Source organism: Aricia agestis, chromosome 14, assembly GCF_905147365.1.
Source record: "Aricia agestis chromosome 14, ilAriAges1.1, whole genome shotgun sequence".
NCBI classification, from domain to species: domain Eukaryota; kingdom Metazoa; phylum Arthropoda; class Insecta; order Lepidoptera; family Lycaenidae; genus Aricia; species Aricia agestis.
The window spans coordinates 6,168,830-6,188,355 of record NC_056419.1 but is presented as its reverse complement, the minus strand read 5'-3'; the positions used below and the strand labels follow the sequence as shown (position 1 = coordinate 6,188,355).

Genomic DNA, 19,526 nt, shown 5'->3' with positions numbered 1-19,526 from the left:
ATTTTTACCAATTTGGGTTATATTTTTGCTATTTTCGGTAGGATCCCTAATATTTTTCAGAATAATACATAGCCTGTGTTTTCGCAAATGATGTAGCTTTCCAAAAGTAAAAGAATTTTTAAAATTACTTTAGTAGTTATTGAGCCTATTCAATACTAACAAAACTTTTTCTCTTTATAATTTAAAACAAACTTTTTCGCTTTATAATTAATATATTTTTTTTTATATTTTATTTTGTTTAGTTAATTTATGCTATGCTATCAAAAAGTCAACAAAATAATGTTGGTAATAATTTTTAATTTCAATGTTTTAAGTAAGTTTACATTTCGGATGATAATTTGATTTTCCGAATTATTTAAGTCATAAGAAATATTTTGTATTTTCATACGTACATTGTTTTTACGTTTTATTTGACAGAAGTCCATAAAACTATTTTTTTTCTTTAAATTGTTGTCGTTTTTGTTGGTAATTTCTACATGCGACATATTTTTAAATTAATAGTTATCACTTAACAATGACGTAAATGCCACTTCCGACAAGCAATCGTCGATTTTCTACAAGCAACAATGTCGGTTCTGGCACTTCCGACAAATCAGCATTACTCGTTCCCCGTTAAAAAGGTCAGAAGTGACTTTTCTCATATTTTGGCATTTGTCGTTTTTCACATTCGACATTGTTAATAGTCATGGGCGAATTTAAGATGCTACTAACTCCATAAAAACAGTAGAAATTAGAGATCCAGTAAACAAGAGTGAGCTAATAATTACATTGTCTGAGGCGCTTAATATTCTCATCGCAAAACCAATATCCTGGTTATTATAAGACTTTCTTATCGAAGACGCTTCCTTTCTATTCGCTGCTGAGTCAACATTATTCTTGTTTTTTTATTAAACTTATAAGAGGTTTAATATAGGTTTGGTACCAGGTAATAAAAGTATATCTCTATAAATGAGACTAGATGACGCCCGTTATAATTCCTTAGCGCCAAAATTCGTTCATAGTTCGAAGATAAAAAGTAGTACTTTCCCTCCATCCTTCCATACGAAATTATAGCAAAATCGGTTCAGTGGTTTGGGCGTAAGGAGTTAAGACAGAAAACAGACGGACAAAACAGACAGTTTCGTCGTATCGTCTTTTATCCAAACTACATTTTCATAATTTATTTTTACAATATTTTATTCGTATAGCTACATTAATACTTAATTTTTATAATTTGGCTTTGATAATTTGGCTGTAGCTATATCGATTTTTCTCAGCAATGAGCTTTAGAGCTAAGAAATTAAAGTTCATTGTCAGTTTTCATCATGTGTTCGTCTTTGAATTACCCATAGCATATTAACACGATTGGTCAACTTTTATAACGCAGGATAATCAATCAAAAAGACCTCTGTAAAAAAAGGGAAACAGAGGAGAGCGATTCCATTCCAAGGCTCCAAAATATACTCCAAACTGATGAAGTAAACTCTATTTTTGCATTGAAATGTATCATATGCATGCTTAATAGCATTTTTCGTTAGTACTAAACTCTTTATTTAAAACATAAGCTCAAAAATGAAGCTGTATATAAACTAGATGTCCCGCGCGGCTTCGCCCGCGTAAATTAGAAATTTTACAAAAACCGTACATTTTTTCATAAAAAATATTTCCCCCGTTTTTCCTACATTTTCCTGAGTTTCTTCGGTCGTATTAGTCTTAGCGTGATAATATAATATAGCCTATAGTCTTACTCGATAAATGATATATCTAACACTGAGATAAGTTTTTAAATCGAACTTGTAGTTCCTGAGATTGACGCGTTCAAGTAAACATACTCTTCAGGTTTATAATATTAGGTGAGAATACACTTTTTTTTATAATTATCGCTTGACAAACTCGAGTCTCGATCTAAAAGACTATGAAATGGTATAATATGGTAGTGATGATGATGATGAATGTAATTTGCATAGTAGCATATGCTTTCTGTTCTTAAAACAACGCCGAAACTCCCAAACTTGCATCTATAAAGAATCAGGAGTTCTCTCAGCACCTTCCAAACCACGGTATACCAGGTATAATTATCTCGGTGCAAAATCTTACTTGTTGGTAGCATATGCTTAGAATACTTCTCACGAAACCGAAGTCACCACATGTTTCCCTATAAGTTTTGAGGAGTTCCCTCAATTACTTATGGATCCTTCATTAGATCACCACTTTTGTGAATATAATACCAAATTGGGATGATACCCTATATACCCAAAGAAAAATTTTGAAAATCGGTTAACAAACGGCGGAGTAATCGTTGAATATAAGAAAACGAACATAACACCTCCCCCATTTTGAAAGTCGGTTAAAATTGTAGCCTGTGTGTTATTCTGATGTATAAAAACGTGGGAGAGCCATGCTTCGGCACGAATGGGCCGGCTCGACCGGAGAAATACCACGTTCTCACAGAAAGCCGGCGTGAAACAGAGCTTGCGCTGTGTTTCGCCGAGTGAGTGAGTTTACCGGAGGCCCAATCCCCTAGCCTATTCCCTTCCCCTCCCTACCTTCCCCTATTCCCTTTCCTTAACTCCTCTATTACCCCATTTCCCTCTTAAAAGGCCGGCAACGCACTTGCAGCTCTTCTGATGCTGCGAGTGTCCATGGGCGACGGACGTTGCTTTCCATCAGGTGACCCGTTTGCTCGTTTGCCCCCTATTTCATAAAAAAAAAAAAAAAAGCTATATTATAGTAAAGTTTCATTAAAATCCGTTCAGTAGTTTTTGCCTGAAAGAGTAACAAACATCCATACATCCACACATCCATACATCCAAACAAACTTTCGCCTTTATAATATTAGTAGGAAGTAGGATAGTAGGATGGAAATAACTATAGATGTAACTAGCTGGCTGTATTGAAATACCGCGCCAGAATTAATACGGAGTAAAATGAAAATTGCTGGGGATTTTGAAATGTTGTTTGCTCTATGAAATATTTCGGGGAAATACTTTTGAATTTCGTGCGCTATATTTTGTTTCTGCATTGCGTAGCTCAACCAAAGTACTTAAATACATTTCACGAACTAAAATTAGTTAACTAAAATTAGTTACAGTGATTATCCACGTAGTCTCATTGTATGTTACATGTTTCACGATTAAGATGGGTATAATAGGGATGATGACAAGGTCAAAGATTAGCGAATTTTGTTAATAAAATAAAGAAATCACGGTAAAACATAAGTGTTCCCAAAATTTCATCTTGATAGCATTTGTATTGATATTCAAGTCGAATTTTTTTTCAATTAAATTTCTTAATATTTGTATATAATTCGATAACTTATGCAATTAAAAGCAACTTTTGTTATGAAACCACTTTCATAATCGCAATATTTAATATACCTGTCGAACAAAGTTGTCTCCCGATGCGTACAAACTACGAAAGACTGACGTCATACTTTCGTAGCACTTTGTATGGAGCGTTTCCGGCAGGTCTTTTTTATGAGATATTTGAATTGTCATATCTTGGTGAATTTTTAAGGTATCAGAGTCATTCTTTTAACGATGTTTCTATTTTTTAAGTGTCTTTCAATTACTGATAAGACAAAAAAAATTGTCATCATGCCTATTAACGGAGATATAATTTAAAGCCTGGGAAAGGACAAAAGGTAGTTTTCATCGTAGCAAAATGTACGGTTCCCGTGCGATATTTAGATCTCTGCGCAATGGAGTTGCGGGCTGTAGGAGTGAGCACACTGAGACGGGCCGTGCCGGGGCTCAGCGTGCCGGGGCGCATCGCAAAAATCCGCCTCCACGACAATTTGTATGGAAGCGGATGCGCGCATCGCACACTGTGCCGGGGCGCATCGGCGCGGATTTTTGCTCGGCGGATTTCAGTCAATGCGACACGGCCTGACAAGACCCGCTGCGCCCCGGCAAGGCCCGCTGCGCCCCGGCAACAGTGTGCTATAGCAAGCAGCGCGCGGATGTGATGCGATGCGGCCCGGTAAGCCTCGGCTCAAAATCCGTCAATGCGTTGAGCGCCGTCCCGCCTCGGCACGCCCCGGCACAGTGAGCGTTAAAATCCGTCAATGCGATGCGACCCGACCCGACAATAGTGTGGTATAGCGCATTTTGCCCCGGCACACGCCGACAAAGTGAGCGCGAACCTTTAACCTAATGTTATATATAAATAAATATAATCTTAGAACAAAAAATAGGTATACCTCCATTTCACTATAAAAATATATCATGTTCTAGATCAGAGTTTCTCAAACTTTTCTTCAAGGCGGCGCTCTACTCGAATTACGTCATACGCATTACTTTGATGCCTATGCTATACCATTTGTTGTATTTTTTTTTAAACTAAAGTTATATAATATTATGTGTAGTATTAAAGTACAAATGACATACTTAAGCTTGCTTATTCTTCAGTTTCAGTCATAATTTAGATAACCATAAACCGTAAGAATAAAACCGCTATTTTAAGAGAAAAAAAAGCTTTTCATGTCATTTATACGTGGGAGAGCCATGCTTCGGCATGAATGGGCCGGCTCGACCGGAGGAATACCACGTTCTCACAGAAAACGGCGTGAAACAGCGCTTGCGCTGTGTTTCACCGAGTGAGTGAGTTTAACGGAGGCCCAATCCCATTCCCTTCCCTACCCTCCTCTATTCCTCTTGAAAGGCCGGCAACGCACCTGCAGCTCTTCTGATGCTGCGAGTGTCCATGGGCGACGGAAGTTGCTTTCCATCAGGTGACCCGTTTGCTCGTTTGCCCCCTTATTTCATTTTAAAAAATGCCCCCTTTGACACATTTCTACTGTAAGTATGCACCTCAGAGTGCGTTTACACGGTCAGTTTGGCATCACTTCAGTCCATAAGTCTGAGACTTAAGCCGGAATGATGACCGGAAAGTACCATCGGGGAAATTGATTCCTTGGCAGTTGACAGAGCAACGTCATTTTGGTGGGTACATGTCAATTCAATTTTAATTGTGATCTGTCAGCTAGGTTTGTCGTAATCATAAAGTTAAAATACCTAGCGGAATAGAGCAACAATCTCGAGCTGTCAAACGTAACCGAAATTGGTTTCATCTGTGTGTAAAAATATGTGTACGTATACAATTACACAAGCATGATTGAACATGATTTCTATGAGATTAAATTGTCAACGTGCGACACGTGCCGACTTGACGTCAAAAAAAGAGTGCTGCTGTCATGTATCACACGTCTCTTTTTACCACGCAGTCTTACTGATAGTGACATCTCTCTTGCTCAGGCCTTTGTTTCTCTATTCCGCTAGGTATATTAACTTTATAGTAACACGACCAAACTACGTAAGTCCCCTATCTGTCTAGGAATCAACTTCTGTGATAGTACATAATAAAAGATAAAATAATTATCAGTTCGTCAATCACACGATTACACGATCATTCTCCTATCAGTCTGGATCAGACTGATGGACTGAACTCATGCCAGACTTACAGTGTAATTTATGTCTAAGTATGCCCTGCAACCTGTTTGGGAATGCCTGCTCTAGATATTCTGCTGATGGTACTTAATCTTAGTAGACACACGTGAGGCTCAAGAAAATAGGTTCTATGAATAATTTTAAGGAAACGAATTTACGTCGTAAGAGCGCGTTTCCCGTGTTTTTCATTTTGATTTTACTTTTTCCCTTTTATCCGTATCTTTGTTGCTCTTTGAGCATTATGTTTCTTTCATTTATTCATATCTCATGTTTTATTATGAAGGACATTAAGTAAAACATTTTTGTGATATTATGTGTTATAGCTCGAGTTATAGTCTAAAAGTTTTATGTTTGATGTGCGATGTGCGATTCCATAAATGTTATTACGCTTGTATTTGTAAGTAATGTACAGTCTACGAAATATAACGACTAGCAGTTTTACTAATTTTAACATAGCTATCTTACTACTTCGGAAAACAAATTGTGCGAACTATCAAAGAGAATTATGATATTCATTTCTCTATTGTTAAATTATTTCAATACTACATTTTATAGCATGTCCAAAGAGCTTGTTCGTATATAATATTTAATGAAGGTACATATCGAGCGTCATTTGTGTGAAGCCAACAGCCGTGTCCGAAACTTATATTGTTAAAAATGATTTTTTGATTGGACCTGCCATTATAACGACTAGAGAGCTGATTTATATAGAGCTGATATTTGTGATCTACATTGGAGTATTGTTTTCTTTACCAACATGGTGTTAAATATTTAAACATAGTATTTAAAATACTTGTAACAATAAGAATTTTCTTAAGTTGACAATATTATAGCTATAGTTATACTGCACATGCGTTAAGTAAGAACATACCGCCAACAGAAGATCTTAAGTTACAAATTATTCACCTAGGAATTATTCAGTAATCTGTGCTCATACTGTTAGATATGCAGACAGTGTATTTACGTCCAGAAGTTTCGTAAGCTAGGTTTTTTTATTTTCATGTTATTGCATTATCTGCCCGAATAAGTTAAAGTGAACTCGCTTATTCACCTTCATAATTTTTAAAGACAGGAAAACCTGTGGACGCTTTATTTTTATTACTCTTGTCGACAGTAATTGGTACAGCCTACAGGGTTCAATTCATTATAAAAATACCCTTCTGTTGATGTTAGTGGCTTTTAAACCCATTTGACATCATGGATTAGCAAGCGTGGAATATATGTACATATATTGTTATTATTAAGTGGCGCCTGGCAGTGTAACGCTTTTCGTGTGTTGTGTCAGCTCTATACAATCCAAAGTCTTGGGTCAGTGCAGGCGTATGACGAGATGTTATTGACCCTATTGTTCACAACATATGCCATCACCATTTTACTTATCCGAAATACACGAATATGGTGATTTGCAAAGTTATGCAAAGTTTGATGTCGAGTTTTTTATATGTTTGTTCATAATATTGGCAAAATTATGCCATATACTCGACATAATGTCATATTAAACTGCAGTAAACAATGAGTCTCCTCTATTACCTTCTTATTTACTATAGAAATGATAAATACCTATTTAGAGGATAGAAGTAACAAGAAAAATGTTGGAAACAGTTTCATGCTTTTATTATTAGCATTTTGATTTTTTCTATTATTTCAAAGTGACCCAAACATCTTAGAATCTCTTTCTTTTCTATAATTTCTTCAACAAAGACAATATAACCAACTTATTTTAAGTATCAACGACAAACACCTTTATAAACTAGTTACTTACCCGACTAGTAATTCAGTTGAATAACTAGTCTTATAAATTATTTCAACGCCCGACAATTGCTCTAAGATCATAAAACCTAGCATATGGCGATATTTTCAAACGTCGAACGTAATGATATGAATTTGCCGCCAAAACGAGGGCACGAATTATCGGCTAGACAAGGGTGGACGTGATAAAAACAGATCTCCTAACACATAATTACATAATGGCGGCCCGACGCGCCTCGGGTAACGATGCTTACGAATATTATGGAACCACAAATTTTAAAACGATAGACATAGTGTGGACGTTTCATTATTAAATTAGGTTTTCATATTTGACTTATCTATAGGCTTTTTTTTTATGAAAGAAGGGGACAAACGAGCAAACGGGTCACCTGATGGAAAGCAACTTCCGTCGCCCATGGACACTCGCAGCATCAGAAGAGCTGCAGGTGCGTTGCCGGCCTTTTAAGAGGGAATAGGGTAATAGGGGAGGGTAGGGATGGGAAGGGAAGGGAATTGGGCCTCCGGTAAACTCACTCACTCGGCGAAACACTGTTTCACGCCGGTTTTCTGTGAGAACGTGGTATTTCTCCAGTCGAGCCGGCCCATTCGTGCCGAAGCATGGCTCTCCCACGTATTTTGTCTGTATAGTTACTTCTTTTGTCTCCTGTATAAAATTGATAATCCCTACTAAGGAATATTTTTCATAGTCGTGCATTAGTCCATCATGCTTTGGGACTTTTTTGACGTCATCTAACAGATAGGTGACAGAACTTATACTTGAATCATAAAACATTTAAAAAATTATAATTCACTGAAGCCAATAAATCAATGAGTTTCTTAAATACTAGAGTAGCAATGTCTTACAAAAGATTCTCAGAAATTCGTAACCACTTTTTTGTTCAAAAGACAATGTCAAGTCATATTATATTCGTTATGTCATTATGTATGTGAGATATGCCTGCAGGCATCTTCGAAGTGGCAACGCGTTGCTACCGTAAACTTCCAATCTAGTTACGTTAGTAACATAGAATATCATTGCAATAAATAGACAAACCTAATATTTAAAAATATTAAAATGTGTGCATGATTAATATTAATTAGTAATTATTATTATTGATGATCATTGATCACAAACCAGAATAAAATAATAATATTATAATAAAAGAACTATTTCATTGTTTTCCTTCTTTTCTTCTGTTTATCCATACATTTCCAATCACAACGTAAGAAAGACATGTATAATAAGGAGGTGGAAGTAAAAATATTTTGTACCGGAATTGTTTGGCTGGGCGCCTTCCCTTTTTAATTTGAGCAGGCTTTGAGCAGACCCCTAATTACGGTCAGAACAAACAAGGCTCTAATTTGAAGATGACGCCATATGGCATGCGATTTTTGATCCGATTTAACCTTTATGATAACATGTTTGAAACATCAAAATCGTCTTGATTTTTTAGTTCCTTTGTGCATCTGTTAGTCTTTCAGATTTTCTTATTAGTTTGGTTTGGCTTATATCCGGTTCCGGAATAGCTAAAAATCTTTCAATCTCTATACTTAAGCGATTTCTAAAATAAAAACTTTAAATGCGTATTATTTCGTTTGTCGTTCATTCCAATACATTTTAATCTAAATGTAGAAAAAGACTTAGTATGCTAGATGCAATAAATGGGTTCTTTTATCTATTTTATTTAGGGATTTTTATCCGAAGATATTATGGCATTCCCGTCATGTGACCTTTTCTATCAAATGTTGCATCAAATATGCATTTTTTTCGGTGCAATAAAGATTCTAAAAAGTGTTTTCTGTAATTATGTATTCTATGATAATAATTATTATAAGTCACTACATAATATTATAATCTTGAGGATCGGCTATAAAAGCTTTCTATATCCTTGTTGTACAAGACTTATGTTCTAATTAAATTAATCTGTTTCCTAATTACTTTTGCATATAAACGATGTATTCGCAAATCATTATTTTTTATTATTTATGGTAATCAAGCCATATTAATTAATAGTCAATTAATTAAAACCAGATGTTCTTTATTAGTCTTAGTGCCTCCTTAACTATTTAGCTTCTAAATCTAAGATCTGTAAGCAACTAATTACTGACAAATATTAGTAATACAGCAGCTTCCAAATATTTTAGCATTTAGTCTATGTATATTTTAGCCTCATTTAACACATGGTGTTCCTTAAAATTTGTTGAAATCTTAGAGCTTCTTGGAAGTTTACTTTTGAGAATCTCATTGTCTTTATAAGAGTTACATTTTTAGTCAGTGATATTCCAGTTTTAGGCACTTTTAAGGTGTACTGTATTAAAATTTCACGAACCTAATAGATTTTCTAAAATTCAGCTAGCCTAAAAATCTTAATCAAAGACGTATACCCAGTATCTACTATTTTAATCCAACATAAATTATACAGCTTCCATTTCCATCAAAATAGCTTCCATGACATCCGGTTACTTTTGAAGTCTCAGTTAATATGTCATGTCTCAGATAAAATTACAAAATGGTATTTAGAATATGTCAACACTCAACGCGCATTGATTGGTCAAAACTACAAAAATGTGTTGTTTGGTACGTTCACGATAATACTATTTTTTTCTGTATATCATCCGGACTGGTACAAAGCTGTATTAACGTGGGATTAAAATACAATCGGGGTAATGTCTAACAAACTTCTTAACTTTAAAGTAAGAAATTTCCGAACGCCATGTATAATATGTGGTTCATGTTTTAGTTTAAAAGTTTCGCGAGCACAGCATATTATGCTTACGTCAGCGATCTTTAGCCTTGACTTATGCATATTAATGAACCTGTGTCATGCTGTTAATAAAGTTAAATTAGCATATAAATTCACAATTAATATTACATGTGAAATAGTCTGTCTGCCAGACTGTTTCGTGTTCACGTCTCAAACCAATTTTGATTAGTAAGTGAAATTTGAGAACTCTGATGAGGGACATAGAATAGTTTGTATCATTAAAAAAGGTACGGTTCCCACGAGACAAGCTAATTTTGGAATACATTTCGATTTTAGAAATAGGGATATATATCTTAAAAATTTCAAAATTACGAAGATATTTGCTTCATCTAAATCCACTTTCATTCATGAAACAACTTAACTTAGCTAGCTTATTCAAACGTTTTTGATGTAATGTTGTTTCTGAGAAGCAACACTTTTCTATCAGCTGTACATGTGTCACGACACAACTGACACCGCGCTAGCTGACACTCGTATTGGTCACCTCGTTTACGTCAGAAACGTCAACACCGCAATCAGACAAACGTCTTTTTAAATGCTGGATATAGTGTTTAAAATATGAGAGGGTGTTGGAAGGAAAACCGTAAATAATAATGGAAGTTGAAGAATGCTGTGTTTTAATTCATGGGATCGTATCAAATAAATTCGAAGATCAAAATGAATAAGCGTCATAACAAAATGAACCTTATAAACTTACGAGTGCCATTGATAATTGAAACGAAGTTCCTTATCGCGCGTTCGGCGTAAAGGCTAGGTTAGGCAGAACGATATTTGACCTCATATATATATATATATATATATATATATATATATATATATATATATATATATATATATATATATATATATATATATATATATATATATATATCTATTTATGACAGTTCTAGTAAATTTTGATCTGAGTGAGAAAGTATCTGTACATTCTACTCCATATTTTGAATGTCACGTAGATATTAATCGCGAAAGATTGAAATAAAAAAAATTGTGAGGTGTCAAGGGACACCCGAATAGAACGAAATTATTTCTTGTGTTCAAAAAACCTGTATACATAATCTCAAAAAAATATTTAAAAAAACGCCATCTAGTTGACGCACAGGAAAACTATCAACGCCCTCTGCCCTTACCATGCAACTACTAATAAAAAAGTTTCGAGGTCAAATATCGTTCTGCCTAGCCTATGTAGCCTTTACGCCGAACGCGCGATAAGGAACTTCGTTCCAATTATCAATGTCACTATATATATATATATATATATATACGACTTTCTTTTATATATATATATATATATATATATATATATATAAAAGAAAGTCGTGTTTGTTACAACACTTATAACTCGAGAACGGCTGGACCGATTGCCATGGATTTTGATTTGTTGGATTTGTTTCCGTCCCGAATAGCAGAATACATCTTAAAAACAATGAAAACTCGATATGTGTAATGAATACTTAATCATTTCAATAGATGCTGATTTGTTTATTACATGTCAAACATTTGTTGTCCAATCCTGTCAAATAGTGTAACAACTTTTTTTTTGGAGCTTATGGCCTACTTGCTGAGACCTTTAAGCAACAACTTTATTTTTTTCTGAAGACATCATGTTTTTTTTTTTTTATGAAATAAGGGGGCAAACGAGCAAACGGGTCACCTGATGGAAAGCCACTTCCGTCGCCCATGGACACTCGCAGCATCAGAAGAGCTGCAAGTGCGTTGCCGGCCTTTTAAGAGGGAATAGGGTAATAGGGGAAGGTAGGGATGGAAAGGGAACGGAATAAGGGAGGGTAGGGAAAGGAATAGGGTAGGGAATTGGGCCTCCGGTAAACTCACTCACTCGGCGAAACACAGCGCAAGCGCTGTTTCACGCCGGTTTTCTGTGAGGACGTGGTATTTCTCCGGTAGAGCCGGCCCATTCGTGCCGAAGCATGGCTCTCCCACGTATATGTGTGCGTTCAGAAATTTATTTTTTGTAAAATGTCTACAAAGTTCAGGTACTGTTATATTTGTTTGATAAGCGACTTCCAAAAAACGAGGAGGTTATATATTCGGCTGTGGATATTTTTTTTTTTTTTTTGCATGTTCGACCACTACTCCGCCGTTTGTGAACCGATTTTAAAAATTTTTGTTTTGTTATATTAGGTTTTACTCCAATTTGGTACCATTTTCACAAAAGTGGTGATCTGATGATGGGATCCATGAGTAATCGAGGGAACTCCTCAAAATTTATATGGAAACATATGGTGATTTTAGTTTTATGAGAAGCATCCTCAGCATATGCTACCAAAACGTAAGATTTTGCACCAAGGTATACCATGGTTCCGAAGATACTAAGAGAACTCCGGATTCCTTATAGATACAAATTTGGGGGTTTAGGCGTTGTTTTAAGAACTGAAAGCATATGCTACTATGCAAATTACATTCATCATCATCATCATCATCATCATCATCACTACCATGTCAGGGTCACCAATGTCACAACTCACATGGTTGTATATGGATACAATATACACACTGTAAATAATAGCTTAGTTTTATTCCCTCCTTTTTGTTTACACTTAGATTTAAGATTTCATATTAGTAATTCCTATTGGAAAATGTTTATCTTGTGTCTCATTTTTATAATATTGCTGTCCCTTTCGCACGGGAATGTAGTGTGTTTCACACAATTGTTATTGCTGTCTCTTTCTTGCATAGTTGCACTCGAACTATTGTTGTCTCTTTTTTACATGGCTTTGTTTTACACATTTTATTGTTTATTTATCTTATAAGAATGTTTGTTTACCATTGTATTAGCTTATAAGAATCCCATTTGATGTCATATTATGTGTAAAATGTTATATTTCAATAAACGGACTGCATTCGTTCGACAACAACCGATAGAACCCCACGGGCTCTAACGGTACAAATTTCATATATAAACACGCACTTTCTCGGTGCATACACATTCACTTCCGACAAGCCAAGCAGATGCATGCGTAAGCCCTGCTCCACCACCACACTCCGCTCCAAGCAGTACCAAGTTCACTCCTGTGTTTCCTTCTCGTCTCCTGCACCTCCTTCTCCAGGAATCTTCCATCCGGCATCCTTCACCCTTCAAGATACAGTCCACTGCTCTGCCACCAGGCGACCACGGCCCCGCCGAGTTTGTCGTGTCGCCAACAACTGGTCCTTCGAGCCGGATCACTGCGTCAGCTCGTGAAGAAAGAAGCTCGCCCTGAAGATTGCAGCCAGCCCTGGAGAAGAGAGAAGCTCGCCCTGAAGACGGCAGCCCAGTCCCGGAGAAGAGAGAAGATTGAAGAGAGAAAACACAGGAGAGTCTACCTTCTGAAGAAAGAAGAAAGAAACAAGTACGCGCGAGTGTTGGTGGTTGGCTTTGCTTACCTCTACCAATTACTTGGAAGCAATCCTCATTAACGTGCGTGGCCACCTAGCGGTGTTAAACGGCCCCTGCAGAGCGCACGGAAGCATTGTGGATGACCTGACGCCTCCACACACCTACCCAGGTGAACAGTCAGACCCCGCCGGCACGGTACGGTAACGCTCTGGGGCCACAAGTTGGCACGCAACGACGGGTGCGGACATTCCTCCCGCACTCTGATGCACCCGTGAGCGCCCGCGCCCTCTACCGGGAGGTTCCTACCTTCCTATTCCCTGCATTCCTATTCCCGGTTCGGCATCACCGCGGTAGCAAGCTGACCGGGCTGTTAGTAGTAGGCTTGGTAGGTCGCGTTACGTATACTTAGGTAAAGACATTAAGTGAAGTGAAAGTGAAAAGTGTTAGTTTTAAGGTTAGGGCCCCTCGTGCGCAATGGAGAACGCGCGTGTGTTGCGCTCGGGCAAGTCCACGCCCTCGCGGGAAGAGACGCCATCGTCAGGGCAGACCACGACCCACGAGACCAACACATGGAGCAGAGGCACCGGCGTTGAAGACACGACGGAGAGCAGCACGCGTACCGACGCTAGGGCCAAACTAAATTCAGTACCCGCACAAATCGACAACGTAGTCGAAAATGTAGGAAGTGCGCCGGGCACTATAGTTAACGTCCCCGGGGACAGAGCAAGCAGCAAATTATCCGCGTTGCAGGCCGAATTAGAGTATCACAACTCCGAACTAGCACGGGCTAGGGCGGCGTCCGCAGCTGCCATGAGTCGGCTGGAAATAGCTAGGATAGAGCTAGGAGAATCCACCGACGCGGACCAGCCACCCAGATCGAATAAAACCCGAGTTGAAGGCTGGATCTCGGAGCAATGTGTTAGGCCGTCAACAAGCGCTCAAAACCCGGGACGAGACCCGCGTCCGACTGAAAACATCGAACCGCGCGCCGGTAACACGTCGCTTAGCGACATGACATTGCTAGCCAACGCGATAGTTCAAGCGGTCAATTCGAGTAGGTCGGAAGCGGCGCCTAAATTCATTCATGAGTTGCCCCACTTCGACGGAACAATTACGGAGTGGATGGCTTTTAAATCCGTTTTTAATGACACCGCGGATATGTTCTCGGACATTCAAAATGTAGCTAGGTTAAGAAAAGCATTAAGAGGCGCGGCCCGCGAAACAGTTAGAGCTTTGCTGTACACAGTATCGGACCCGTACGAAATAATAGATACGCTAGAACGGCGATACGGCAGGCCAGAACTACTTATTCTCTCCGAAATCGAAAACATAAAACGTTTACCCCGTATGACGGAAGACGGGCGCAATGTTAGTAGTTTCGCGAGTAAAATATCAAACACGGTAGCGGCCATAAAGTCACTTAACCAGCCACAATATTTGTATTCTCCCGAGTTAGTGGGTCGAATAGTCGACAAGTTAAATATTATTTTAAAATATAAGTGGTACGAGTTCAAATCTGAACGACCCGGAGCACCGGAGCTCGAATTAATGGCTAGATTTTTAAATACTATGGCGGATCAGTGCGGCGCGATGTTCGCATACGAAACAGCTAGGGAGGAAAGGAGAGGCAAGATGAAACCTCGCGCGGTAAACACGACTCGCACACGGACTCATAGATCGACGCGTTATGATAGCGATAGTTCCTGTGATAGATCAGATTGCGAAGTCACGTACGAGCCGCGTAATACCGTAGCAGCCGCGTTCAAACCCTCAGCTAAAAAGGCCGAACCATTCAGGCCGAAGCATCGCACGCCGCGCCCCGCGACAGAGGCGCCACGCTCCGCGACGGAAGCGCCGTCAAACTCGTCCAATAGAAATAATTGTCCCGTATGTTCAGGCTCCCATACGACTATTAATTGTGCAGATTTTATTAAACTTAGCGTATCGGAAAGATGGGACGCAGCTAAAAATAGTAAACTTTGCTTTAGATGTCTAAATAACTCGCACGGGCGAACTTTCAGATGTAAATATATTCCGTGCGGTATAAACGGTTGCGAAGCGTCTCATAATAAGCTATTACACGGCAGCGGCAGTGCAGCGCCGCCCGCAAGCGGCAATGTTAGCTCAATAAATCACGTTCGTGCGTCAAACACCTACCTCAAAGTAGTGCCGGTTGAGATAAGTGGCCCAGTGGGCACCACCGCTACATACGCCTTGCTGGACGAGGGCTCTACATTGACCCTAGTTGAGCGTACGGTAGCGGACAGTGTAGCACCCAGGGGTCGCAGCCAGCTACTTAAGTTGGAAGGGGTAGGCGGTAACCAAATTGACGACCCCGAATCGTGCAACATATCGCTAACAATCCGCGGCGCGTGTAGTCGAAATCTAGAAAAAATGAACGCGAGCACAATTAGTAATTTGAACCTTACGCCGCAGTCCGTAAGCAAGGACCTAGTTAGACAGTGCAGCCACCTAGCGGAATTAGAAGACGAACTGTGTTACGAGCAGGCTAAGCCTACGATACTTATCGGCCAAGATAACTGGCACTTAATTACGTCTCGACAATTACGTATCGGAAATAAGGGTCAGCCAGTGGCGTCGTTAACTAAATTAGGATGGGTCCTGCACGGGCAGGACGCAAGCTCGCGTAATTTAAATAATATTCAGTTCATAAGTCACGTAAGAACGTCGCAGTCAGAGGATCCCGCGTTAGAATTGATAAGGAATTATTTTAGCATAGAGTCGTTAGGTATAGAGCCGCGTAAACCTAAAGCGGATCCGGACGAGCGCGCGTTAACTGTTTTAAATAGAACTTGCAATAAAATGAACGATTGCGATCGGTATGAGTCAGGCTTATTGTGGAAAACCGACAATGAAGTAATGCCGGACAATAAGAAACAAGCCCTAAGCCGTCTGTACAATCTAGAGAACAAATTAGATAAAAACTTAAACTTAAAAATAGAGTATTCAAAACAAGTAAATAACTTGCTAAGTTCGGGTTACGCAGAACTAGTGAGCACCCCAGCCACATCACCTCGCACCTGGTACTTACCTCATTTTTCAGTGGTTCATCCCCAAAAAGGTAAGGTGCGACTGGTTTTTGACGCTGCGGCTAAATGTGGGGGAAAATGCTTGAATGATGCGCTACTAACCGGGCCCGACTTATTGCAGTCGCTTTTCGGCGTTTTAGTTAGGTTCCGCGAAGGAAAAATAGCAGTAGTAGCGGACATCAAAGAGATGTTCTTACAAATAAAAGTGATTGAGTCGGATCGCGACAGCCTTCGTTTTCTGTGGCGAGGCGACGATAGAAACATCCCCCCGCGAGAATACCGTATGACCTCGCTTATTTTTGGGGCGGCCTCATCGCCGTGCGTGGCCATTCATGTTAAAAATAAAAACGCGCAAAACTTTAGTTCAGAGTACCCGAAGGTAGCTAAAGCTGCGGAACGGAACTTTTATATGGACGATTACTTAGACTCATTCGACGACGCGGACGAAGCCAGGCAAGCGGTCAATGCCATGTATAGGATTAACTTAGGCGCTTCGTTCGAGTTACGCGGTTGGGCGTCGAATGTGCCCGAGGTAATAAAAGACGTTTCCGATAAGCGAATTAGCGGCGCGACGACTTTAGGAAAAAGCGATACAGAGAGGACTTTAGGTCTCATTTGGAACCACGCTCGCGACACTCTAGGATTTAACGTGAACCTCAGAAACACGCCATCTAGTGTAATTTCAGGGGAAATTTTACCCACCAAGAGGCAAGTCACTTGCGCCGTCATGTCGGTTTTCGACCCGTTAGGATTAGTTTCGCCGGTAACTATGGTAGGTAAGTGCCTCATTCAGGAAATATGGCGTAGTGGCGTAGGTTGGGACGATCCTATAACTAAGGAACACCACATTACGTGGATGTCGTTTATTAATAATTTAAACTTGCTGAGGACTTTCGAAATAGAAAGATACGTACCTGCCCCGCCCTCTGGCGAGGGGGAGTTACACATATTTTGCGATGCTAGCGAAAAAGTTTATTCGGCCGCAGTTTATTTCGTTAGCATGAATAATAACACAAAGACGGCTAGATTAGTTACGGGAAAGGCGAAAGTAGCGCCGTTGAAACCAATTTCGATACCGCGATTAGAGTTGCAAGCCGCGGTTCTTGGTTCCCGCTTGGCAGAGTCAGTAAAACGGGAATCTGACTACAAAATTACAAAGTCGTATTACTGGTCGGATTCAAAAACGGTATTAGCTTGGATTAGGTCCGATCCGCGTACTTTCAAGTCGTTTGTCGCGCACCGGCTAGCCGAGATCGAAAGTACAACGACCCCGGCCGACTGGCGATGGGTGCCGAGCGCCGACAACGTCGCGGACGACGCTACCAAGGGCATTCCGGTGAATTTTAGTTCGACACACAGATGGTTTACAGGACCTAGCTTTATTTTAGACGACCCCGCGACATGGCCGTGCGAAAAGCGGACCGCGGCTCCCTTACCCCCTTCAGGGGAGGAGAGAATAATTAAGCAGGTTCACGTCTGTGTAGACCATGTAAATAACGATTACTTGCCTAAAGTTGAAAGGTTTTCGAAGTATAAGCGCCTGGTACGCGCTGCTGCCACCGTCTTGCTCTCGGCTGAGGCATTTAAAGCCAAATTGCTCAAGAGAAAAGTAAATACGGAAATCTCTCCTGATCACATCAGACTAGCAGAATTGCTGCTTATCAAGAGGAGTCAGAACATCTCGTTCGCGGACGATATAAAGACGATAGAGGCTGGGCAACGACCTCCGAAGAGGTCCCCCTTTCACAAACTTGCTGTGAAACTCGACCGCAGCGGGATATTATACCTCGATAGCAGAGTTAAGGAAGAATATAATCTGCCTGTCCTACATGCGAAGGAAGAATTTACCCGACTGTTAGTGCATCACACGCACGCAGTATTTAACCACGGCAATCACCAAACCGTGATGAACGAGCTCCGACAGCGCTACCACATAATTGGACTACGCAGCATCCTTCGCTATATCTCGTCTGATTCTCGTAAGCAGCCAGGAATAAAACGTTTCGGTGCTTGCGCACGAGGGGGAGACTGTAAATAATAGCTTAGTTTTATTCCCTCCTTTTTGTTTACACTTAGATTTAAGATTTCATATTAGTAATTCCTATTGGAAAATGTTTATCTTGTGTCTCATTTTTATAATATTGCTGTCCCTTTCGCACGGGAATGTAGTGTGTTTCACACAATTGTTATTGCTGTCTCTTTCTTGCATAGTTGCACTCGAACTATTGTTGTCTCTTTTTTACATGGCTTTGTTTTACACATTTTATTGTTTATTTATCTTATAAGAATGTTTGTTTACCATTGTATTAGCTTATAAGAATCCCATTTGATGTCATATTATGTGTAAAATGTTATATTTCAATAAACGGACTGCATTCGTTCGACAACAACCGATAGAACCCCACGGGCTCTAACGGTACAAATTTCATATATAAACACGCACTTTCTCGGTGCATACACATTCACTTCCGACAAGCCAAGCAGATGCATGCGTAAGCCCTGCTCCACCACCACACTCCGCTCCAAGCAGTACCAAGTTCACTCCTGTGTTTCCTTCTCGTCTCCTGCACCTCCTTCTCCAGGAATCTTCCATCCGGCATCCTTCACCCTTCAAGATACAGTCCACTGCTCTGCCACCAGGCGACCACGGCCCCGCCGAGTTTGTCGTGTCGCCAACACACACAGCACCATAAAATATCATCAGTCATCACGTTATGTCCTTATTTATTTGGTACATTTCAAAGCGATTTTAATACAAAAAAATATACTTAGTGTTGTTTCATAATACATAATATTTCAAGTACCACAAAATTGAACATAAGTAACAAATTCAACCTTTACTCCAGAGCGTAAGGCACACATTTGGGTTGGACTGAAGGAAACGGGGCTCTATGAAAAAAATAGGTACTTAGAAAAAATTTTCGTCAAAATTTTAACCTCTTATAACCACCCTTTTTGAATATACCAATCGATAGGGGGCGCCAAGGGGAGCAAAAAAGCTCAGATAAACTTTTCTCAAAAATCAACCCCTGTCAAAAGACAGGCCGAAATGTGACCCTCGTTAGCACGGAGAAAATACTTTAAAAAATTTGGACGAAAAAATTCAACCTTTTATAACAACCCCTTTTGATAGCGGGTACACCAATCGATAGGGGGCGCCAAGGGGAGTAAGAAAGCTCAAATAAACATTTCTCAAAAATCA

General features: G+C 39.6%; 1 protein-coding gene across 1 annotated transcript; it reads left to right on the top strand.

The window, feature by feature from the left end:
• Window positions 1–307: 307 nt before the first annotated feature.
• Window positions 308–18,362, top strand: LOC121733921. Its single transcript, XM_042124322.1, has 3 exons — window positions 308–317; window positions 13,716–16,185; window positions 16,282–18,362. Exons 2-3 carry the CDS (start codon window positions 13,749–13,751, stop codon window positions 18,360–18,362), a joined length of 4,518 nt encoding a protein of 1,505 aa, XP_041980256.1. The 5' UTR covers window positions 308–317; window positions 13,716–13,748.
• Window positions 18,363–19,526: the final 1,164 nt, after the last annotated feature.